A 25,921-nucleotide genomic window follows, 5' to 3' on the forward strand; every position below is an offset into this window, starting at 1 on the left:
GAGAGGGGAAGAGAGGAGGGGCGCAAGGGTTTGTGTGGGGTGGGGGTGGGACGGGAGAGAGGGTGGGGCCAGCCTAAGTGGAACACAGCCTGTGCAGCGCCAAAGCCATAGGCGCTGCACATTACACAGTGTGGCGCCTATCCCTTGGGCGCTGCACTGCTGTCTGTGGGGCCGCAACTGGACCAGTGCCGCCACGCTGGCAAGAGGAGCGACGCCTAAGGCAGAGGCGCTGCATAGTAGTGTGTGGCGCCCAACTGTCGGGCGCCACACGAAAGGGTCAGCAGAGTGAATTTTTTTCGGAACAAGGTCAATTTGTGATTTGATTTGGCCCACAGGTCAAATATGTGTTTTTTGCCTCTTGAGAACAGCCTCTTACAGAAAGGCTGCGTACAATAGACCCAAAGTGGTCGGACCCTTCCACGGACCCTGCGCAAGCGGGAGCTACATGCACTGGGCTGCCCTTATTTTTCAGATAAAAGAGCAGGACCAAAAGGATTTTCAGATAAAGGAGGTTGTCAGGTTGATTCAGGTATGTGGGGTTGTGGCTGTAGCAGCTTCCTAAACTATGACAGATCAGAAAGAACTCCAAAAATTGGCTATTAGTTGGTTTTCTCATGTATAAGTTGTAATGCATCTTTCGAGGTATGGGTCCTTTTATTATGACGCCCTTTTGATGTTCCTGCCTGATGTTTTTATATATTTTTATACATAATTAGGAAGAGATTAATGGATCAATGACGAAAATGTCTTTATTTCTTAAACTGTGTTAGTGTTGATTATTGTTATTGCAGTAGAGGGTTAATATTGACAGTCATATCATGGATGAATAACTGCATTTTTGAATAATAATATGTTTTACTATTTGGCAATCAGAATTTGAACTAAAACAATGATACTTACTTTGGATCAGAGGGAGTAGTAGCTAGAGCAGAGTTGGTAGAGAATCTAGCATAAGCTTCTGTAATAATTTTGATTATTTTGAACCTTTAATGGTCTGGCATCTTGTATATGTCTTTGTGGATTTCACGTGCTGGCTAATTATCACAAAAAATGTGCAAATTCATATTATTTTGAAGATTCTAGTTTTAAAACTGAAATGCCCACTCTTAGTATCCATGTGAAATTGCATATTTTTCCAGTGAACGGTTGAAGGCCATGGATGATGAGAGGAAAACGGAGCAGGTACAGATGGCCAGCAGCTGGGTGCATTTATGTTGATGGCCGCATTGAAGTAGAGCTTGGACGCTTTCGTATTGCAGTACAATAATCGAAGTATAGCTTTTCAAATAGTTTAGATTGTTTACCACATCCATGTGTCACAGGGTAATCCAAGTATACCTTGGTATTCATAAAAAAAAGTTTGAATCCCCAGGTTTTCCTATGGGATAGAAATTTTAGAGATTTTGTACTACTGAAAGTTTCTTTTACAGCTTGTGTTATTATTGGATATAAATAGTCGTATATATCTCCACTTATTTTTTGGATGAGACTGTTTATGCATGTAAACATGCTTTGCGATGACTAGTTTGGACCTGCGTGTTTCTTGGAAAGCATGGTGATACTGTAGGCCTGCATAATAATTTTAATCCGTGTCTCCGAACAACAAGCTGCTGAAAAAGATGAGCTAATCTGAACAAGACCAACAGTTGAACGGTACAGATAGTCAATGGGGCCAGTAGCTACAAAAGTGTGACATGACATGACAAGACGAAAATAGTAATGGCCAGTGGGCCAGTTCATGTCCTGGCACATGAATTATTGCTACTGGACTGGAGGCCACCTTCGCGGACACTATGCTGAGTGGACAGAGCCATAGCCATAGCCTGCAGTGCATTTTTCAGAGGAAGGGGGATGGCTCCAGTATGCTGCGCTTGGATCTGGTAAGGAAACCTTAGAAATCTCAAGATTTTTTTTGGTTCCATTCTTCTTCTTCTTCTTCTTCAGTTAATCAGCGTTCGTATTCCTCTGCTCTACTGCACGCGCAGATCTCCTCTTGCAGCAGTGATGATTGAAGTGATCCTGTGCGGTGTGAAGACAGCAAACAGTTGGTGCTAAGTTGCTAACTCAGATCTCCTCTTGCAGCACTCTCATCAGTCTAGTTACCGGTCTGTACCCAGGTATGTGTTTGATCTCAATGTTCTGCCCTTCTGGATCTGCACCGCTGTGATTCACCGATAATCTTCTATTGTCTACTTTTACACTAGCTTGCGAGATAACTCGTAGTGTTTTTACGCAAGCAGAGGAGAGAGAGGTGCTTTGGTAACTAGTGTTGTTTGCTCTTGCTCCAGTCCTTTGCTCTTGCTTGGCTCCAGTATGCTGTTATTGGATCTGGTAAGGCATCAGGAAATCAAGAAAATTAGTAGTTCCATTCGTCTTCTCCAGTTAACCTGAGTATTACCTCTACTGCACGCAGGGAAAGTTTCGTCTCGGTTGCTTCTGTTAGTCGCGCTCCTGTTGCTCCACAGGTCACGTATGCTTGAACTGATCCTGTGCCGCTCTCCTCGATCTCGCAGCACTCTCAGCAGTGGCTTCTCAGTCTAGTTACAGGCATGTAGTATTCAGGTATGCATCGGCTCTCAGTGTTCTGCACGTCTGGATCGCTAACACAATCTTTTGTTCACTTGTTGATTGGTAATCTTCTATTTTGTATCGCAGGTGTAGCAGCATGGTTTTCTCTTGGTGATTGACCGATACTCTTCTATTATCTGTTTTTATTCTCGCTTGGGTTGTCCATCGGAGTAAACTGCATCTACAAAATGATCACTATTGATTCTTATTATTGACGGTTTTTTCCTTGCTGGAAGACTGGTTCGTAAGGTAAGACTTGGCATCATACTTAAGAGCTTCCAACTTTACTTTCATGACTAGTACGTGTACTTATCATGATTTCTGGAAATCTATTTAGTGTTAAGATAGATCTGACAAACAAACATATATAACAGGATGATTAATCTGTAGGTTTCAACTCAGTGGAACATTTATTGTATAGGCTGCTATGCAGCTGCCATCTGATGGCTATTCAACTGAGTAAAACAAACCAATAAATAATTCTAACATACAGAACTAAAACACATATTAATTTGCAAGCACAAAGCAAATAAAAGGATAGAATGCGGGGCAAAAGCCTTTTTCGGTAAAGGACAGAATGCCAACTCAGGGATTTAGACCTCAATACTTGGCCTTACTCCCCCATTTGTATGTTGCATAGCTCCATTATTCTAAATACGTTAAATATCTTCTATGCCAGTACATATTAGAGAGACTTATGTCACTGTGAAAGCAATTAACATACCTTGTGTATTCATTTTCAGGATTCACCTTTTACCATTCTCCAAAACAAGTCGCCCTGGTATTTTTTTGGTGAACCTCCCCCCTGTGCGTGCAATTCATATGTTTGATGGCAGCCGTTCTAGCATCTCTGCTTGGATCATGTGCCAATAAGTTGAAAGATATCATTATTGATGAGGCCATACTAATCTTAGGGGTGGAAAAGGAGCTCGCAGAAGTGCTGCGACGAGTAGAACTAATACAGTGTTGCATATATGATGCTGAGAAAAGGAGGACAAAAGAGCAAGCAGTAAACAATTGGCTTGGTCAACTGAGAGATGTTATATATGATGTTGATGAAATCTTGGATGTGGCTAGATGTAAAGGAAGCAAGCTACTTGCTGACCACCCTTCACCATCATCAGGCAAATCAGTTGCATGTAAAGGCCTTTCAATTTCCTCTTGTTTTTGCAACATTGGGGCACGCCGTGATGTTGCTGTTCGGATTAGAAACCTCAACAAAAAGATTGAGAACATTGCAAATGACAAGATATTTTCAACTTTCAATAGTAGTACACAACCTACTCGAAATGGCCCAACATCCAAACTGATAAGAAGTTCCAACCTTGTTGAGCCCAAACTTGTGGGGAAGGAGATTATGCATTCTAACAGGAAGTTGGTGGACTTAGTGCTTGCACACAAGGAATACAAGTCTTACAAGCTCGGTATCGTTGGAACTGGAGGAGTTGGTAAGACAACACTAGCTCAAAAAATATACAATGATCTGGAAAAAAAGGGAAGCTTCAAGATGCACGCATGGATTTCTGTTTCGCAAGACTACAGTGAAGTAACTCTTTTGAAAGAGGTCCTCCGGAATATTGGTGTGCATAGTGAGCAAGGCGAAAGCATAACAGAGCTGCAGAGAAAGCTTGCACAGACAATTAAAGGCAAGAGTTTCTTTCTTGTTCTTGATGATGTGTGGCATTCCAATGTATGGACAGATTTATTGAGACCTGCATTTCACGAAACAAGTGTCGGAATAATATTGGTAACCACACGAGATTATCAAATTACAAAAAGAATAGGTGTAGACCATACCCATCAAGTTGATCTCATGGCAGTAGAAGTGGGATGGGAGCTACTTTGGAAGAGCATGAACATTGAGGAGGAAAAGGAAGTGCAGAATTTAAGAAAAATAGGGATTGAGATTGTTCATAAATGTGGTCGCCTCCCTCTTGCAATCAAGGTTACCGCTAGTGTTTTGTCAAGCAGAGAACTAACAGAGAATGAGTGGAAAAGGTATTTGGGCAGATTTATTGGCTCTCAGAGCATCCTCTTGGATGAAATAGAAGAAGCTTTGTATCTAAGCTATGATGAGTTACCACATCGTTTGAAGCAGTGTTTCCTTTATTGTGCTTTGTATGTTGAAGATTCTGTCATTAGACGTGATGAAGTTACCTGGTTATGGATTGCCGAAGGCTTCATCGAGGAGCAGCAAGGCCAACTACTAGAAGACATAGCAGAAGAGTACTACTACGAGCTAATACATCGGAATCTCCTCCAGCCAAAAATGATAAGTTTTGACCAGGCTGAATGCAGAATGCATGATCTCTTAAGACAACTTGCTTGTAATATATCAAGAGAAGAATGTTTTATTGGAGATGTTGAAACATTAAGGGGTGGAAATATGTCAAAATTGCGACGTATTACTGCTGTTATTAGGAAGGATATGTTGGTGTTACCTACAGTGGATAAGGTGGAAGTTAAGGTGAGGACTTTCCTAACTGTTCGTGGTCCACAAAGAATTGAAGATACGTTGTTCAAGAGATTTCTCCTTCTTCGTGTTTTGGTACTGAATTACTCACTTGTGCAAAGCATTCCGGACTATATAGGAAAACTGATACATCTACGCCTACTTAATCTAGATTATACTGGCATATCTTGTCTTCCGGAATCCATTGGCTCCCTAAAGAACCTTCAAGTACTGAGCTTGAGATCGTGTCATCATCTGCACACTCTTCCTTTGGCAATGACCCTGTTGAGCAGCTTAAGATGTCTTGATCTTTGTGACACCGAAATAAATGAGGTTCCAAAAGGGATAGGGAAACTAAAGTTCCTCACTTTTGTAGCAGATTATCCTATTGGTGATGGAAGAGAGGATACTGTTGTACAAGATGGATGGAAGTTGGAAGAGTTGTCTTCTTTGTCGCAGATGAGGTATCTTTCTCTTGTTAAATTGGAAAGAGCAACTTACTGCAGTACAAATACAGTGCTTACAGACAAAAAACATCTAAAAGAACTAGTCCTAGAGTGGACTGAACGTGGAGAGGGGTCATATTCAGAAGATGTTAGTAATACTGAGAAGGTCTTTGAGCAGCTAATACCTCCGCACAACCTAGAAGGCTTATGTATTTTACAATTCTTTGGTCAGCAGTATCCCACCTGGTTTGGTACCACCTGTTTGTCTTCCTTATTATACTTGAAACTCATAGATGTACGATCATGTGTGCATCTTCCACCGATCTGGCAGCTACCAAACTTGAAATATCTGAAGATTGATGGAGCACATGCAGTTACCAAGGTGGGACCTGAATTTGTTGGTTGCAAGAAGGGTGATCCTGTATGTGATGAGTTGGTTGCTTTCCCAAAACTTGAATGGTTGATCTTTGAAGATATGCCCAACTGGGAGGAGTGGTCTTTTTTTAAGGATGAAGTTGCTGCTGCTGATGGACGGGGAGAGGATGGAGCTGCTGAGATTCGAAAAGAGGATGCCCAACCTGCAAGGGTGCGACTGCTGCCTAGTTTGTTGGAATTGCAACTTCACGGCTGCCCGAAGCTGAGGGATCTCCCGCAACAGCTTGGAAAGGACACCCCCTGCTTGAAGGAACTCAGTTTAAGAGGACTAAACAACTTGAAGGCTGTGGAGGACCGCCCAGTGCTCTGTGAGGTCCTTGTTATTGGGTATTGTGAAGGCCTGGAGAGGATCTGCAACGTCCCTCAAGTGACTGAGCTGCGTGTATTTGGTTGTCCGAACTTAAGCCATGTAGTGGGGCTGGACAGTCTGCAACAGCTGTGGCTGGACGAGGATATGCAAGAGGTCACTTCCCGCTGGGTGCCTGGGCTTCAAGAGGAGCACCGGCGACTTCATGGCGAAGACCTGGATATCTACACTATCTAGCAGTTAGATGCCTCAAGGTATATATGAACACTGCCTGCTGGTTTGATTCTCCAGCAACCATAATTCGCTTATGCAGCAGTTTTGTTTTAATTCCATTGGCATCAGACTGCAAGTGTATAAGTTATTAATGTTGCTCTAAGTTGCTTGTGTGTGTTCCTTCTTTAACTAACATGCACTGTAAACCCCTGCTATTGCTCACGTTCTCGTAATTTTCCTCTTAGAGTTGATAATATGGGTAAACCCCTGCTATTGCTTACGTTCTCGTAATTTTCCTTCTTTAACTAAGTGCTTGTTCAAGGAGCTATCTGTGGGAGGAGAAGCGTGAAGGATAAGGGGCAGAGCTCTGTTCTCTGCACTTAACTGAAGAAGAACAAGCAAACTACAGAAACTACTTACTAGCTGCACCATCTGCCATAAAAATACTCTCATCTCATTTCGTTTGGTGCCACAAGCAAGCTGGTGAATTAAGTATCGTGTTTTTCTTTGGGCAGGTGCCCAGGAAATACTCTTATCAAATTTCGTTTTATTTATTTCTGAATTCAGGCTGGAGTCCTTTGCTGTATTAAAACTCATGTGTTGCTTTCAGTTTTGTTTTAATTATTTCTGAACTTGGGGCTGGGGGCCTCTGCTGTACTGAACCTGTGTGACACGGTTGGTTCTTTGAATGTAACCGATGAATTCCATGTTGGCATGATTTTATTCCTTGAATGGAAGTGATGAACTTCGTTTTAGTTTGTTTCTGAACTTGGGGCTGCTACTTTGCTACAGTGAACATGTGTAACCTGGTGAAGGAAGAGAAATTTGTTCCTGTAATACTGCGTCGCTTGTATGGCAAAACTACATTATCAGAAGGAATGTTTGACTAGAATCACGACAAATAATAATAAATATATCATGCTTGTTGCAGGAAGTGGTGGATGATGGAAAAACTACATTATCAGAAGGAAAACTATGGATGTAGAAAAAAAGATGGGAGGATGACGTATGTGGACAAACAGGGGAATACACGATGACACATCTCTAGTAGGGGTGATTTATTTTGGCCGAACGTGACGCGAGTCATTGCCAGATTAGATCATCCTGGTGTAGCCTCCCATTGGATTAGCTCCTATAATGAAGTGGTAAAGAGAAACAAATAGTCGGAATTATATATATGCCGTATGTACTTAGTAATTTTTTCCTCTTCTTTTATTATGTTTCATATTTAATTATTCATACTTTTTTCCTTTTTCCATAAACAAAGTAATTTTATTAACATGCGCCTAAACAGGAACAAAAACAAACTGATGTGACCATGTACCCATGTAAGGAACGCACGTCGGCAAGGTGGCCACGTCCATTGATCATGCAATGAGAGGATTTGGTGTGTGGACATAGCGTTTAGATGTGAATTTTCTTAACGTCCTCTCCATCGGCATGTACAATTATGGGCTTGCGTTGCAATTTTTCTTCACCCTATTTCTCACTAAATTGTGGGTGTGACTATTTTTTACGGCCAATGAGAGCCTGCCATGTTAATTCTAAATATACTGAAAATATTCTAAACCTAGCTAGGATTCTTTTCTCTGGATTTTTTGAATTTTTCCTGCAATGAAAACCTGGCCAATCGGGTGGTGCCACCTTATTTAGTGGGAGATCTGGGCATGTGCACATCTTCGTGTGGCTCTAACAGCTTGCTGGTCGATTTGTGGCAGAGTTTGTTATTGGTGGGCAGGTGTGCTGGATCGGCTGTTTTCATTGGTGGACATGTGCGTAGCGGGTCTGCCTGGTGATTTGACTACGTGCCTTTTGGCGTCTTGCGGTTCGATTTGCATGTATGTGCCTTTGTCACTACTTTTGTTTTTCCATTTATTTCTTCTCCCATGCATGTTTATGACTGTGTGCCACGCTGTTGTTTGGGTAGGCTGGTGCGTTCTTCTCGCGTGTCGACGATAGCTAGTCACGGGCGCGCATCACTGGTGGGACCACCTGTGTGGCCGAGGTGACCACGTATGTAATTAGCCCTCCCAACTAAGATTCCGGTCCATGCAGTAGATTAATTAGGCAAAACACAAAACTGGGAAACCACCTGCGATTTCTCGTACTTTTTTTATGGTTTCTCATACCACACGTAGTCACATCACCTCATGTTCTCACGTATTCCCATCAACCCCCGATAATGATGCCTGAGCACTCCATGCAGCCACCAGTGACAAAAATGAGAAAAACCAATCCTGAACCACCTGAACAAACAACATTTGACCCAACAAAACAAATCGCAAACCAAATTGCCATGTCACACGAGTAGCATTCCTCAAAATACACCCAGAATTACAAATGAGAGGCAAATAAAAATAACAGAAGGTAAGGAATATCTCAAAGAAAAAATAATAAATTTGAAATGCTTCGTGACTCACGGAGCGACCCCGGATGCCGCCCCGCATATGTCAGTGATGAGCTCTTCATGTGGTCGATGAACAAATATCAATAGACCGAAAACGAATGAGGATGCCATCCGCGACAAGTCCAACGCTGCCATCGCCAGCAAGAAAAATTAATTGACATTGTCAACTTTGTGGTAGATCTTAAACTTGCGTATGGACCTCTAGCACACTCTAATACATGGGAAGGCATAAATAGTGCAGGAAAGAGCCAGATGTCCAAAAACACTGCTTGCTAATGACATGTCTTACAGCAGACTAATGTAAGGAATAATGACTTGCATGATTTGTATTAAACCCAACATATTTTTGCAAATAAAACACAACATATATTGAGTGAACTTAAACAAAGGAGAGAACAACAAAATTTAGGAACTATTGGTAAAAAAAATCCCCTAAGAATTTGGTGCACCCAAACTGTTGATCCATCGAGAAAGCACACACCCAGATCATGCACATGCATGTAGTCACATCAGGTTCCATCGCTGCATGCATACATTGGCTAATCACATAAACAGTTTTTTTTTTTAATCAAGAGCGTAATATAGTGCGCGCCGCTGAAGAAGATCTGAAAGGTATACATGCACGTAGTCATATCATCTATCACCACTGCATGCAAACATTGGCCAATGGTCGTCCAATGCAAGCTGATAAAATGTGGGGTAGGCCAACTTTATTTAATACGTAGAACCAAACGGTACAAAGCCTCGAATGCCATATTTTCATGAAATACAAATATTTGGGAGCTAAAACTACAATACAGGAAAAAAAGGATTTAACATATGATACAACTGTAGAGATAGTGACCGCCTAATCATGAGGAGAAGTAATATCAAACAAATTTTTATCTAAAGAGTAAAGACAGCAAATGAATTGAATAGGAGTTCACCTTCCGATTCTTTCGAAAAAGGAGGAGTTCTCCTTCCGATTAACCAACATGTGAGCGCCTGTACAAAGTGCACCCAGAGGTCCGATGCCAGCGCGCGGGCCTTGGTGTTGAGCAGGCCGTCGATCAGGTCGTGCAGGTCAGCGAGGTCGTTCATGTTGAAGGGCATGATGTGGGCGAGAAAGAGCGCGAGAGGTGGTCAGGCTCCTTAGCCACCTATCCTTCGAAGCCTCTTTGTACGACCCAAATCCTCACACTCGTACGTCGCAGCTATCTCCTGCAGACAAACCAGGCACACCACTGCAACTATCAGGATCCTCTAAACACGCATGAAACGTGCCTACTCCAATAGCATGGTCAGTCTCTTACTATCGTATCCCGGCCGCACCGGGGCATACAGGTGTATTGGACGCCGAGGAACTACCAGCACGGTACGTCGATAGCTACGGCTTGCCTTCACGCCGTCTCGGTGGCGGGGATGGGAGTAGACGCGGATATCACCTGCCACCGCTCAGCGTCGCATGCGGTGGTTAGCCGGCGTGGCGAGGCTGCGCGCGGCCGTGCTGCTGTCGCCAGTGCGCCTGCTTGAGAATTCCGGGTATCCATGCATGGCGCAAAATGACGGAGGAGACCTCGAGCGGCTGACAACGGCGCACATCTATAGCACACTTCTGACGCCATCCCTCCGTGCTCTCGCCTAAGAGGCCCCCTGACTCCGGTGCACGGCGCAACACCTGCTTCTCGGCGTGGTCTTTCCCCGACGATGCGGCAGTGCGAACCTGCCCCGCGGTTGTGCCGGTGCCACCATCGCTTGAGACTGAGACTGGAGGAAGCCTTGATCGGTGAGATGACGACGGCAGTGCCCGCTGATGAGCACCAACTGCAGCCTCGGCAAGGTGGGGAGATGGGGTCTCCGAGGTGGGACCTTCCGGCGAGACTCTGGCCGGCAGGGAGATCGAAAATGATTTACCGTATGAATCTACCATCCAACAGCAGCCAGCAACAAAACCACGAACCAAGAGTAGAATCAACAGGACGCTTGCACAACCAAATCTCCTCCCTGCGCTGCCTAGAAGAACCACCAACAGATGATTCCACCAACAAAGAAGAAGACCCTACAAAATGAACGCAGGAAAACACTTAACATATAGAAAACCTCCACGGCATACAGACGGAAAAAACAAAACGAAGCAAAGAAAAAAGAACCAAACCAGCTCGTGCCGCAAGATCCATCGCGCATGCAGAAGCGGAAGACCGGACAGAACGATCACATGCAGAGCCACAGGCCCGTGCAGAGCGGCCACCCCGACAAAACGGCCGATGGTGAGAAGCCGAAGCACACTCCAAGGAAGCAGCAGGACGGCCCGAACCACCCCGCCGACCAACCACAGTCCCTCGTGAGCGAGGAGGCCGGCCCGGACGCCGAGGACCATTACGACTGAAAAAAAGTGTTAGACTATGTATAGCTTCTGTACTTATGTACGTATATTGTACGTATTGTAACACATCCATTATATATAATGAGATAAGCCACCCCTAGAGGGTTGTGCTGGTTCCCCCAAAACTTATTGTCTTACATGGTATCACGCTAGGTTACGATCGCTTCCGCTTCCAAACCCTAATACCCGCACCGCCGTCGCAGCCGCCGCCGCCTTCACCGCCGCCATGTCGAGCGCCGCCACCACCGGTTCCACTGCTGCGGGGTTCCTCCCGGCCTCTCTTGCGGCTCTGCTCAATCTCCCGCTCGATGTCGTCGCCGTTCCGGCTCCGATCGGGACCAGGAGCATCGGCTCCGTCTACTCCATGCCGCCGGCGCCCTCGCTTGGGCGCGACCTCGTGGTCCACACCGCGGCGCCGCCGTCCGCTGCGGACTCCGCGGGCGTCGTCCCGCCGCTCCTGCCGCAAGCGGATCACACCGCCCCGCTGGCGGGGTTGGCGGCGTCCGCCCCGGCCGCGGGCCTTGCGGCGTCCGACCCGGCCGCGAGCTTTGCGGCGTCCGCCCTGGCTGCGGTCCCGCCTCCTCCCGCATTGGCTTCGGTGCCTCCGGCTGCCTCCATGGTGTTTGCACCCCAGGCAGCCCCCTCGATGGGATCGTCTTCGCCGCCGCCGTTTCACTTCGGTCATCTCATCACCATCAAGCTCTCCGCCGACAACTACATCTTCTGGCGTGCGCAGGTTCTCCCGCTCTTGGGGAGTCACTACCTGCTAGGCTACGTCGACGGATCGCTTCCCTGCCCACCCGCACTGGTAGACAGCGTGCACGGTCCGGTCTACAATCCGGCCCATCGCGTCTGGACGGGGCAGGATCAGGCGAACCTCTCCTCCATCCAGGGGTCGCTCTCGCCGACAGTTGCCGGACTTGTTGTCTTCGCGAAGACGTCTCATGAGGCCTGGACCATCCTTGAGCGAACCTTTGCAGCGCAGTCCCAGGCTCGTGTCTCTGCACTCCGTCGTCAGCTTGGAGAGTGTCAGAAGCTTGACTCCACTGCCACTGAGTTCTACAACAAGGTCAAGGGCCTCGCCGACACATTGGCCTCCATTGGACAGCCCCTCACCGACTCCGAGTTCAACTCGTTTATTGTCAATGATCTTGATGAGGAGTATGATGCCTTAGTCGAGATCATCAACGAGCGGGGCAACTCGACACCCATGCTGGCACACGAGGTTTTCTCTCGGCTCCTTCTCACTGAGCAACGGGTCGAGACACGCCGCTCCAGGGGCACTGGCTCCCTCTCGGCCAACGTCGCCACCAAGGGTGGCCGCTCTTCTTCATCACCCCGGTCTCCCTTGGGGCTGCCACCGTCGCCCGCCTCGGCCCCCCCACCTACTGCGACATTATCGGGGGCTGGCGGTCCACGTGTGTGCCAGCTTTGTGGCCGCGATGGGCACTGGGCCTCCAAGTGTCGTAAGCGCTTCCAGCGAAGCTTCCTTGGTCTTGGCAATGACGGCAAAGATACACGCAACAATGCCCGTCAGGTCGCCATGGCTGATCGTCCCGCGCCGCAAAAGCAACAGGGACACACTCAGTCCTACTCCATCGATCCATACTGGTACATGGACTCTGGGGCGACAGAGCATCTGACCAGCGAGATGGGGAAGCTTCACACTCGTGAACCCTATCATGGCTCCGACAAGATCCACACCGCCAATGGAGCAGGTATGCACATCTCTCATATTGGTCAAGCATCTCTTCTCACTAGACATGCCAATAGGAGTCTTCAGCTTCGCAATGTTCTTCGAGATCCATCTGTGACCCGTAATCTTCTTTCAGTTCCTAAACTCACACGTGATAATAATGTGCTTTGTGAATTTCACCCTTTTGATCTTTTTATTAAGGATCGGGGCACGAGGGACATTCTTCTTAGTGGGCGGTTGTGCCAGGGCCTCTACCGTCTGGAGCATCCTGGCGTCGCCCGTGTTTTCAGTGGAGTTCGGGTCTCTCCGTCACAGTGGCATGCTCGTCTTGGTCACCCGGCCACACCTATTGTCCGTCATATTTTGCGTCGTCATGAGCTTCCTAGTTTGTCTAGTAATAAAGATGTAGCAGTGTGTGATGCTTGTCAGCAGGGGAAGAGTCATCAACTTCCTTTTTCGGAGTCCAGTCGTGAGGTGAAACATCCTTTAGAACTTGTGTTTTCAGATGTATGGGGTCCTACTCAGACTTCTGTCAGTGGTCATAATTACTATATCAGTTTCGTTGATGCTTATAGTCGCTTTACCTGGCTTTACCTTATTAAACGCAAATCTGATGTGTTTGATATTTTTGTTCAGTTTCAAAAACATGTTGAACGTCTTCTCAAGCACAAAATTGTTCATGTCCAGTCGGACTGGGGGGCGAGTATCGCAACCTCAACTCCTTCTTTCAGTCGCTTGGGATAGCTCATCGTTTAGCATATCCACATACACATCAGCAGAATGGTTCAGTCGAACGTAAGCATCGTCATATTGTTGAAGCTGGTCTTACTCTTTTGGCCCATGCATCTGTTCCGTTTTGGTTTTGGAGTGATGCTTTCACCACTGCATGCTTTCTCATCAACCGTACTCCCACTCGTGTTTTAAACATGAAGACTCCCATTGAGGTTCTCCTTAATGAACAACCTGATTATACCTTTTTCAAGGTATTTGGGTGTGCTTGCTGGCCGCATCTTCGTCCATATAATAAGCGCAAGCTTGAGTTTCGTTCTAAGAAGTGTGTTTTTCTTGGCTATAGCTCTCTTCATAAAGGTTACAAATGTCTTCATGTTCCCACTAATCGTGTCTATATATCTCGGGACGTCGTGTTTGATGAGCATGTTTTTCCCTTTGCCAAACTTCCTGTGTCCACTGTCGAACCACCATCTCTGCATTCATCCTCTGTTGCTTCTGACCAATTTGATGATGTTGCATACTCTCCTTTGCTGTTACCTAACCATGGTGCAGGAACCCGACGTGGGGCTCGTTTGGAGCTGTTGGAGGATTCACCATCATCATCGCCGCCTTCTAATGGGCACGTCGATTGCCCTATGTTGCATGGCATCGATTCGCGTGCCCATGCATGGTCACCCGAAGAGCCCGTCGCGCCGAGCATCTCCACTGCTCGGTCCGCTACGCCAGCGACCGCCGAGTCTCCAGCGGCTCGGCCCTCTTCGCCAGCGGCCGCCGAGTCTTCAGCGGCTCGGCCTGTCACGCCGTCTTCGCCCGCGGCTCGGCCCGTCACGCCGTCTTCGCCTGCAGCTCGGGTCCGCGACGCCGTCCTCACGTCGCCTTCATCCACGGATCGGCCCGCGACATCGGCCGCGCCACGGCCCACTATGCCGGGCTCGCCATCGGCCCGGTCTGTGACGCCGGCGTCGCCAGCTGCTTCGTCTGCTCTGCCGGTTTCGCCGGTGGGCCGACCTTCTTCGCCGACCGAGCCCGAGGCTATTGTGTCTGGCTCCTCGTCACCGGCTGACTCGTCAACATCGCCGTCCTCCAGCCCGTTGCAGGCTGCTCCATCGACCTCGGTGGTTCCTGTGTCCCGACCACATACACGCAGTCGCAGTGGCATTTTCAAACCTAAGGAACGTAAGGATGGTACGGTTGCTTGGTTGGCTGCTTGTTTGGCTGCTGCTGTTGCGGATCCATCTTCTGAGCCTCGCTCATATCAGGCTGCCCTGCGCATCCCACATTGGCGAGAGGCTATGGAGCAGGAGTTTCATGCTCTCCTTCGTAACAAGACATGGACTCTCGTTCCTCCACCACCACGGGTAAATGTTATTGACTCAAAATGGGTATTCAAAGTGAAGAAGCATTCGGATGGATCTATTGAGCGTTACAAAGCGCGACTTGTTGCTCGCGGTTTTCGGCAGCGCCATGGTCTTGACTATGAGGACACCTTCAGTCCTGTCGTCAAGCCTACCACTATTCGGCTTCTTCTCTCCATTGCTGTTTCTCGTGGTTGGTCACTTCGTCAACTTGATGTGCAGAATGCTTTTCTACATGGATTTTTGGAGGAAGAGGTTTATATGAAACAGCCGCCTGGTTTCTCTGATCCTGATCGTCCTGACTATATCTGTCGTCTCTCCAAAGCACTATATGGTTTAAAGCAAGCTCCTCGTGCCTGGCATGCCCGCCTTGCCTCTGCCCTTCGTGCTCATGGGTTTGTGCCGTCCACTGCTGACACTTCATTATTTCTTCTACAGAAGCCAGAAGTCACGATGTATCTTTTGGTATATGTCGATGATATTATCCTTGTCAGCTCTTCTCAGTATGCTGCTGATGCTCTTGTCTGCTCTCTTGGTGCTGATTTTGCGGTCAAAGATCTTGGGAAGCTTCACTACTTTCTTGGAGTTGAGGTCACTTCTCGTGCTACTGGTCTTGTCCTTACGCAGAAGAAGTACTCCTTGGAGTTGTTACAAAGAGCGGGCATGCTGAAGTGCAAACCGACCACCACACCCATGTCGTCTACCGACAAGATAACAGCTGTTGATGGTGAGCTTTTGTCTCCTGCGGATGCCACAGAGTACAGGAGCATTGTTGGTGGACTTCAGTACTTGACGATCACGAGACCAGATATCTCTTATGCTGTTAACAGGGTTTGTCAGTATCTTCAGGCTCCCAGAGATACTCATTGGGCTGCTGTTAAACGCATTCTTCGTTATGTTCAGTTCACCCTGACATTTGGTATGCATATTCGGCCGACTTCCTCTCGGGTCCTTTCGGCCTTCTCTGATGCAGATTGGGCTGGTAGCCCAGATGACAGGCGATCCACGGGGGGTTATGCAGTATTCTTTGGCCCTAATTTGATCGCCTGGAGTGCTAGGAAACAGGCTACTGTGTCACGTAGCAGTACTGAAGCTGAGTACAAGGCTGTGGCTAATGCTACTGCAGAGATTATTTGGGTGCAGTCTTTGCTTCAGGAGTTGGGTTTGTCTCAACCACAGCCTCCTATTCTTTGGTGTGATAACATCGGTGCTACATACCTTTCTGCAAATCCAGTATTTCATGCCCGAACGAAACACATTGAAGTTGACTATCACTTTGTACGGGAACGTGTATCACAGAAGCAACTCCAGATCAAGTTTATCTCATCTAAGGATCAACTTGCAGACATCTTCACTAAGCCTTTACCTCTACCACAGTTTAAGGCTTGTAGTCGCAATCTTACCCTTCTCAGTTCTTTAGAAAGTGGCTAAGATTGAGGGAGGGTGTTAGACTATGTATAGCTTCTGTACTTATGTACGTATATTGTACGTATTGTAACACATCCATTATATATAATGAGATAAGCCACCCCTAGAGGGTTGTGCTGGTTCCCCCAAAACTTATTGTCTTACAAAAAGGAACAACCAATCAACCTGAATATGGGAGTATGGGACCGGACACCGAAGGAGACCTGAGCATGGCAACAGAGGCGACCTATTTATAGCTCCACACCGCAGCAGGTTATGTGTGTTTACAGGGCAAAAGCGGCAGCGGCAAGCGGTGGAATTTTCAAAACGAACCACGCAAGGACTCTGGAATAAACGGTAACAGCGGCACCGACCAGAAACACCGAACCGCCTCTTCTCTTGTGGCAAACTTGCAATAGACAGACCATGGCAGAAAATAAACTCACAACCGCCTACCATACCGATGCATGCACGAAGCCAAACTGAGAACCTACTCCTATGCATGCATGCAGATCCAAACAGCCACCGAACCAACTCCTATGCATGCATGCAAATCCAAACGGCCACCGCCCGACAATATCTACACAAAGGAACATGCACAGCCCAGGCACTGGTCGAAGCCCACACGGAGACGTATACCAGAAGAAATCTGGGGCGGCGAAGTCAACCGATCTAACTGGCCCGGCTATAACAGAAAACGCTAGGCGAACCAATTGAACAGGTACACACGTTTGAAATATAAACTTAGAGACATCACATATTTGTACACGGTCATTTTCCAAAATAATAGCACGTGTCATGTACACAATTCACCATGGGTCACTTTCACACAAGTGGGTGAATGTTGGGGCAAAAACGTTGCCTACAATAGAGGCTTGGGTATAAGTGTTACTATAGAATTAAAAGACTGTTGGCTGTGACAAGACTGACGCGAGGCGTTTCTCTTGTGTATTTGTTTCTCTTGTGATCAAACTTATTAGAATAACTCAAACTTTGTTCTCCTATTTTTACTGTTTTGCCGAAACAATTAATCATTCTGATGATGTTGTCTCATTGTGTACTATGCGTAACCTGTATCGCCAAGCCTCTATGTGTGTGTGTGTGACCTGGTGAAGGAAATGGTACACGGCTGGACAGACAACGAAGATGTTCTGTGCTGACTTGCTGTTGCAGCGCTTCAGGAATAAAACCCTGCGCCGGAGCTCTGGAACTTGGGCAAAAGGGTGGCCAGCGACGATGACAGAGGCGCCCAAGCACGTTCTGAAGCAGAATAGGCTCTGTTCTAAAATCTGGGGGTGGGCGTGAGCTATGAATGATAGGCTCTGTTACCTGCGACTACGCTAAAGAAATCTGGGGAGAAGCGTGAGCAATGAAGCACAAGCGTTGTTCTCTTCTGCAAGTAAAGTAAAGTAAAGTAAATTGCAGCTAGCATCTGTCGTGGCGCTACGCAATGCACTGCTCTTCGCTACTACCTTTTCTGAACCCAATTAGTATGTGATGGAGATGAATGCAGCTTATCCCCGCCTTAGTTAAGTGCCTGCTTTTAAGTGCAAATGCGCGATGGTCGTTTAGTTCGGAAAGAATCGGATATATTACATTAATCACACTGTTTTCTATTTTTATTTTTTTGCAAGGAAGATTAGTTAGACTGTTGCCTGCAATCAAAATTGAAGAGAGGCGTATCTGTTGTGTATTGGTGTACTACAGTTTCTACGCAAGCTGCTGCATATGTCCTCACAGCCGGCTCCTATAGAACACAAAACATTATTCCTCTTTTTTTTATTCTTGTGTTTCGGGATCAATACTTGCATTTCAACAAAACTGCTGCCTATTTGGGGTATGAGCTAACCAAAAATTCATGTTTGCTGACACAAAATTAGAAAAAATGAAAACATGAACCCAGAATTTATTAACAGTGGCATCTGTAAGAGTCAATAATATATCACTGAAATATATTTCAGGTCACATGGATTAAATTCGTGAATATAATTCATATTGTCCAAACTTAGTCTATTCATTATTGGCGCTGGCCAGTGCTATTGGTCAATTAAAAGAGCAATGATAATAATTAATAAGCAGCCAATGGGCAGCTTGCCAATCTCTTTCAGAAGACTAGTCCAGCCAATGGCCATCTTTGTGGACTGTGCTGCGTGGCCACGAACCGCAAGCAGAGGAGGGCCGGGCATTTATCATCTACTGCTGTGTGGTAGCTGGCCACTACTGTTGCTTGGCACTTGTATGCTGCTGCTATTGGACCAGGCAAGGCATCTCCAAGTCTCAGAAATCTCAAGGTTTTGTATTGCTTGGCTCTTCTTCTTAGAAATGGAGGTTTCGCCTTGATCTTTGTGGCTTATCAGTTTAGCTATCCTCTGTCTTCAGGTATATATATTCAGTTCAGTTATGTGCACTTCTGGCACTACTTTGTTTTGTTCACTAGTTTTTTTTTTTTTGAGACGCTTTGTTCACTAGTTGGTCAATAATCTTGTATCATCCATTGCAGGTGCAGCAGCATGGTTTTCCCCTGGTAGTTGTTTGATAATCTTCTGTTATCTATTGTGATTCTAGCTTGCACTTGGCCTTGCGAGATCTTTAAAACTACCGACTGGCTAGAAGACTGGTTTGTAAGGTAAAACCTTGCTACCGTACTTCAGAGAGCTTGCGACTTTGGTTTCGGAACTACAGAATAAATTATGATGATTGATAGGCTAGCTTGTACGAAACCAATTAGAGTTAAGATGAATTAGACAAACAGAAATAAATAGCTGGATGATTTATCTGTATCACTGTATGTAGTAACTACTAACTAAATGCAAAATTTTCAGTAGTAGTTCGGTGTGGAGGCTACTATGCAAATTGGCAACTGGGAAAAAATATATTAAAGAACATAATGCCAAATGATCAAGAATTAATTAGACCTCAATACTTGGCGCTACCGCTCAAGCTGTATGTGCATAGCTATATTATGCTAAATTATTGAAAATATAAATGGCAGCCCACTAGAGATAAATTTCGTGAGCCTTGTCCCACTTTCGAAGCATGTTATCATACCTTATGCATTGATTTTCAGCTTTCAGTTTCTAACATTCTCAGGGAATATCCCAGTGTTTTGGGTGGACCTCTGGCACTGCGTTTTTCTGATCCATGGCGGCCATACTTGAAACTTTGCTTAAATCAAGTGTCAATAAGTTGCAAGATGTCATCACGGATGAGGCTGTACTAATCCTAGGGGTGGAAGAAGAGCTCACAAAACTGCTGGGACGAGTGGAACTAATTCAGTGTTGTATATACGATGCGGAGAAAAGGAGGACAAAAGAGCGAGCAGTAAACAACTGGCTTGGTCAACTGAGAGATGTTATATATGATGTTGATGAAATCCTGGATGTGGCTAGATGTAAAGGAAGCAAGCTACTTGCTGACCACCCTTCACCATCATCAGGCAAATCAGTTGCATGTAAAGGCCTTTCAGTCTCCTCTTGTTTTTGCAACATAGTGCCACGCCGTGATGTTGCTGTTCGGATTAGAAGCCTGAACAAAAAAATTGAGAACATTGTAAATGACAAGATATTTTCGACTTTCAACAGTAGTACACAACCTACTCGAAATGGTCCGACATCCAAACTGATAAGACGTTCCACTCTTGTTGAGCCCAACCTTGTGGGGAAGGAGATCATACATTCTAGCAGGAAGTTGGTGGACTTAGTGGTTGCACACAAGGAATACAAGTCTTACAAGCTTGGTATCGTTGGAACTGGAGGAGTTGGTAAGACAACACTAGCTCAAAAAATATACAATGATCAGAAAATAAAAGGAAGCTTCAAGATACATGCATGGATTTGTGTTTCACAAGACTACAATGAAGAAACTCTTCTTAAGGAGGTTCTTCGGAATATTGGTGTGCATCATGAGCAAGGTGAAACCATAGCAGAGCTCCAGAGGAAGCTTGCAAAAACAATTGAAGGGAAGAGTTTCTTTCTGGTTCTAGATGATGTATGGCATTCCAGTGTATGGACGGATCTATTAAGACCTGCATTACATGAAACATCATCTGGAGTAATATTGGTAACCACACGAGATGATCAAATTACAAGCAGAATAGGTGTACGGTATACCCATCGAGTTGATCTCATGTCAGTAGAGGTGGGATGGGAGCTTCTTTGGAGGAGTATGAACATTGAGCAAGAGAAAGAAATACATAATTTAAGAAACACAGGGATTGAGATTGTTCGTAAATGTGGCCACCTCCCTCTTGCAATCAAGGTTACCGCTGGTGCTTTGGCAAGTGGAGATCTAACGGAGAATGAGTGGAAAAAGTATTTGGGCAAATATGTTGGTTCCCACAACATGCTCTCTGATGAAATAGAAGGAGCTATGTATCTGAGCTATGATGAGTTGCTGCATCGTCTGAAACAGTGTTTCCTTTATTGTGCTTTGTATACTAAAGATTCTATCATTCGGCATGATGAAGTTACCTGGTTATGGATTGCTGAAGGCTTCATCGAGGAGCAGCAAGGCCAACTACTAGAAGATATAGCAGAAGAGTACTACTCAGTGTTTTGATTTTCGTTTTGTGATTTTTCTCGCCCTAGGCCGAGATGGCCGAATTTCGGTCGTTTTTAAAAATTTCGGCCGAAATTTGACCAAATTTTGACTGAAATTTGATTAAAATTTGACCAAAATTTCTCAAATTTGACCAATTTCGGCGGAAGATAGATTTCGCCCTAGGCCGAGATGGCCTAAATTCGGCCGAAATCCATTTTTTACGGCCGAAATTCAAAACCCTAGTACTACTACGAGCTAATACATCGGAATCTCCTCCAGCCAAATAGGATAAATTTTGACTAGGCTGAATGCAAAATGCATGACCTCTTAAGACAACTTGCTTTAAATATATCAAGAGAAGAATGTTTTGTTGGAGATGTTGAATCATTAAGGGGTGAAAATATGTCAAAACTGCGACGTGTTACTGTTGTCGCGGCTAAGAAGGATATATTAGTGTTGCCTAGCAAGGATAAGGTGGAAGTTAAGGTGAGGACTTTCCTAACTGTTCGTGGTCCACAGAGAATTGAGGATACATTGTTCAAGAGATTTCTTCTTCTTCGTGTTTTGGTACTGAATTACACACTTGTGCAAAGCATTCCAGACTATATAGGAAAATTGATACATCTACGTCTACTTAATCTGGATTATACTGGCATATCTTGTCTTCCGGAATCCATTGGCTCCCTAAAGAACCTTCAAGTACTGAGCTTGAGATGGTGTGATGATCTGCACAGTCTTCCTTTAGCAATGACCCTCTTGTGCAGTTTAAGATGTCTTGATCTTTTTGGCACAGAAATAAATTAGGTTCCAAAAGGCATAGGGAAATTGAAGTTCCTTACTTGTTTGAGAGATTATCCTGTTGGTGATGGAAGTGATAATGCCGTTGTACAAGATGGATGGAAGTTGGAAGAGTTGTCTTCTTTGTCGCAGATGAGGTATCTTTCTCTTGTTAAATTGGAAAGAGCAACTTACTGCAGTACAAATACAGTGCTTACAGACAAAAAACATCTAAAAAAACTGACACTATAGTGGACTGAACGTGGAGAGGGGTCATATTCAGAAGAAGATGTTAGTAATACTGAGAAGGTCTTTGAGCAGCTAATACCTCCGCACAACCTAGAAGGCTTATCTATTGTTAATTTCTTTGGTCAGCGGTATCCCACCTGGTTTCGTACCACTTTTTTGTCTTCCTTAATATACTTGAAACTCATAGATGTACGATCATGTGTGCATCTTCCACCAATCTGGCAGCTACCAAACTTGAAATATCTGAGAATTAAAGGAGCACATGCAGTTGCCAAGGTTGGACCTGAATTTGTTGGCTGCAAGAAGGGTGATCATGTATGTAATGAGTTTGTTGCTTTCCCAAAACTTGAATGGTTGATCTTCGCAGATATGCCCAACTGGGAGGAGTGGTCTTTTTTTGAGGAAGAAGTTGTTGCTGATGTAAGCGGAGTGGATGGAGCTGCTGAGATCCGAAAAGAGGATGCCCAACCTGCAAGGGTGCGACTGCTGCCTCGTTTGTTGGAATTGCAACTTCATGGTTGCCCGAAGCTGAGGGATCTCCCGCAACAGCTTGGAAAGGGCACCACCTGTTTGAAGGAGCTCACCTTAATAGGACTAAACAGCTTGAAGGCCGTGGAGGACCGCCCAGTGCTCTCTGAGGTCCTTGTTATTGAGGATTGTGAAGGCCTAGAGAAGGTCTCCAACCTCCCTGAAGTGGCAGAGCTGCATGTGGGTGGTTGTCCAAACTTAAGCCATGTAGAGAGATTGGACAGTTTGCAGCGGCTGGGGCTGGGCGAGGATATGCAAGAGATCTCTTCACGTTGGGTGCCTGGGCTTCAAGAGCAGCACCAACGACTTCATGGCGAAGATCTGGATATCTACACGCTGTTTAGGTAGTAGATGGCTGGTAAGGTATATCTGAACACTGTCCACTGGTTGGATATTTAGTATTGTCTCGGATTGTGTCAACCATGGTCCATATTCTCACAAGACAATTTTCTGACTCATTCGATTCATGCATTGAAACGCCATATGGTTACTTAGATTATCAAAATCGTCCTTTTAGAGTTCAAGAATATTGGCATCTATACCTAATTTCTCAGCATGTGTTTTTCCATAAACCAAACTGTGTTTCCTAATTCATATTATATACTCGGCAAAATGGTGTCAGCCTAGGACTGGTGGCACGGATCTTTTCGGCTGGCAAAGCACGAGTCATACTAAGCTGAGGAGGCCTGTCCATGCTGAAGATGTGCAAGTGTGCCATGGTCTGTAGCGAGCTGGTGAAGGAAGTGTTCTGTTTTTCTTTGGGCAGGTGCCTGGAATTAATGTATCGAGTTTCGTCTTATTTCTTTCTGAACTTTCCCAGAGACTTTCATTGTACTGAATCTGCGTGGCATGGTTTGTTCTTTGGATGTAATCAACACAGTTCGTTTATCTCCTTCTGAACTTGGGGCCGGAGGCCCTTTAATGTAGTGAACCTGCGTGGCACGGTTTCGTTGTTTGAATGGAAGTGATGAATTTCGTTTTGGCACGATTTTATTCTTTGAGTGGAAGTGATGAATTTCGTTGTGTTTCTTTCTGAGCTTGGGCCTGAGGCGTTGCCACGCTGAAACTTTTTTTTGAACCGGGCATAACCCCTTTCCATTATTTTGACATAACGGAAATACAAAGTTTTCACCATTGCAGTTACTAAGGAGGCGAGAAAGGGAAAAGCGAGTTCAACGCATCCTTGGGAAACCCACTGCAAGCACTCGTCCTCAAGCAGCTTACCGTGGGGCGAAAATCCAAGGACACCCAAACACAGAACTAGCCCTAAACGATATCATCCAGCGAGGTTTTGATACAGCAAAAACGTGTGGGGAATTTCGTTTTGCCACGCTGAAACTGCGCCTGTATCGCTATTGCGTTTTGCTTCTTTATGCTTTGATTCTTTCAATGCAAGTGGGGAATTTCGTTTTGTTTCTTTGAATGTAAGAAAGAACATTTTGCTCGTATAAACCTGTGTTCCACTGCATCGTCAAACTGCATCATTCAAAAGACAGACGATGAAGATGATGTCAAACTGACACGGCTGCAGAATGAACACGGCACCACGTGTGCAGTGCGGTGCTTCAGGAGCAGTGGAGCACAACCACGGAGGGAGGGAGGTACCCTGCGTCGGAGCTCTGGAACCTTGGCGAGTGGCGAAAGATGACGATGCCGGAGGTGCTCAAGTACGTTCTGAAGCAGCTATGTTGGTGAGAAGCGTGATCTATCATCTATGAATGAGCAAACTCTGTTTCTCTGCAGTGGAGCTGAAGAACATCTATGAATGGGAAATTGCAGAAACCATCACTACACGATCTGCCATAGTGGTAGTCCAATGCAAGTGCTCTTTAGTGCTATCTTTTTCATTTCTGAACTTAATTAGTACAATGCAGTGCAGAATTAAGGGGTGAAAGGTTTGCACTCCGTAGCTGAAAAGTATTGATTTGGTGCCAGTTTAAAGTTATAGTATCAAACTTCCTGGTTGAAATGCATGCTGAAGAAAATTCAATCACGGGCTATACTACTGATTTTAAGTTGTTCTACCGAAATAGGCTTGCGCCCCGCTATATTAATATAGCAACCACCCGATACTACCAGAAGTTCGACGCTGGGGCAAACAGCACAACCATGCCCAAAAGAAAAACAAGAGAAAAGTAAGAGAAAGAAATGCCGGCAGCACCGGATGAACGAAAGCTGAAGCATCCCGCAACCGTTGCGCCCACCGGAGACATTCACCATGCTCCAATTGTTGGAAATATGCCCTAGAGGCAATAATAAAAGCATTATTATTATATTTCCTTGTTCATGATAATTGTCTTTTATTCATGCTATAATTGTGTTATCTGGAAATCGTAATACATGTGTGAAAAATAGACACCAACATGTCTCTAGTAAGCCTCTAGTTGACTAGCTCGTTGATCAACAGATAGTCATGGTTTCCTAACTATGGACATTGGATGTCATTGATAACGAGATCACATCATTAGGAGAATGATGTGATGGACAAGACGCAATCCTAAACATAGCACAAGATCGTATAGTTCGTCTGCTAGAGTTTTCCAATGTCAAGTATCTTTTCCTTAGACCATGAGATCGTGTAACTCTCGGATATCGTAGGAGTGCTTTGGGTGTACCAAACGTCACAACGTAACTGGGTGACTGTAAAGGTATACTACGGGTATCTCCGAAAGTGTCTGTTGGGTTGACACGGATCAAGACTGGGATTTGTCACTCCGGATGACGGAGAGGTATCACTGGGCCCACTCGGTAATGCATCATCATAATGAGCTCAAAGTGACCAAGTGTCTGGTCACGGGATCATGCATTACGGTACGAGTAAAGTGACTTGCCGGTAACGAGATTGAACGAGGTATTGGGATACCGACGATCGGATCTCGGGCAAGTAACATACCGATTGACAAAGGGAATTGTATACGGGGTAGCTTGAATCCTCAACATCGTGGTTCATCCGATGAGATCATCGAGGAGCATGTGGGAGCCAACATGGGTATCCAGATCCTGCTGTTGGTTATTGACCGGAGAGCGATCTCGGTCATGTCTACATGTCTCCCGAACCCGTAGGGTCTACACACTTAAAGTTCGGTGACGCTAGGGTTGTAGGGATATGTATATGCAGTAACCCGAATGTTGTTCGGAGTCCCGGATGAGATCCAGGACGTCACGAGGAGTTCCGAAATGGTCCGGAGGTAAAGAATTATATATAGGAAGTGCTATTTCGGCCATCGGGACAAGTTTCAGGGTCACCGGTATTGTACCGGGACCACCGGAAGGGTCCCGGGGGTCCACCGGATGGGGCCACCTGCCCCGGGGGGGCACATGGGCTGTAGGGGGTGCGCCTTGGCCCATATGGGCCAAGGGCACCAGCCCTAAGAGGCCCATGCGCCAAGAGATAAGGAAGGGAAGAGTCCCAAAGGGGGAAGGCACCTCCTAGGTGCCTTGGGGAGGA

General features: G+C 45.7%; 1 protein-coding gene and 1 pseudogene across 3 annotated transcripts; both read left to right on the forward strand.

Moving 5' to 3' along the window:
• Positions 1 to 1,726: 1,726 nt before the first annotated feature.
• Positions 1,727 to 7,176, forward strand: LOC123060096 (putative disease resistance protein RGA3). 3 transcript variants are annotated; one of them, XM_044482665.1, is made up of 7 exons: positions 1,727 to 1,880; positions 1,986 to 2,117; positions 2,241 to 2,331; positions 2,414 to 2,562; positions 2,656 to 2,817; positions 3,312 to 6,462; positions 6,744 to 7,176. In XM_044482665.1, exon 6 carries the CDS (start codon positions 3,398 to 3,400, stop codon positions 6,443 to 6,445), a length of 3,048 nt encoding a protein of 1,015 aa, XP_044338600.1. In that variant the 5' UTR covers positions 1,727 to 1,880; positions 1,986 to 2,117; positions 2,241 to 2,331; positions 2,414 to 2,562; positions 2,656 to 2,817; positions 3,312 to 3,397; the 3' UTR covers positions 6,446 to 6,462; positions 6,744 to 7,176. The 3 variants fall into 3 exon arrangements, with proteins under 3 accessions (XP_044338600.1, XP_044338598.1, XP_044338599.1); XM_044482663.1 differs by having other exon boundaries at positions 1,736 to 1,880; positions 2,205 to 2,331; XM_044482664.1 differs by having other exon boundaries at positions 1,736 to 1,880; positions 6,732 to 7,176.
• Positions 7,177 to 18,537: 11,361 nt separating this feature from the next.
• LOC123060097 (putative disease resistance protein RGA4) lies at positions 18,538 to 24,238 on the forward strand (annotated as a pseudogene).
• Positions 24,239 to 25,921: the final 1,683 nt, after the last annotated feature.

Source organism: Triticum aestivum, chromosome 3A (assembly GCF_018294505.1).
Source record: "Triticum aestivum cultivar Chinese Spring chromosome 3A, IWGSC CS RefSeq v2.1, whole genome shotgun sequence".
NCBI classification, from domain to species: domain Eukaryota; kingdom Viridiplantae; phylum Streptophyta; class Magnoliopsida; order Poales; family Poaceae; genus Triticum; species Triticum aestivum.

Excerpts from the sequence above, each read along its gene's own strand:
- LOC123060096 (XM_044482665.1), top strand. The coding sequence starts at position 3,398 with ATGGCAGCCGTTCTAGCATCTCTGCTTGGATCATGTGCCAATAAGTTG.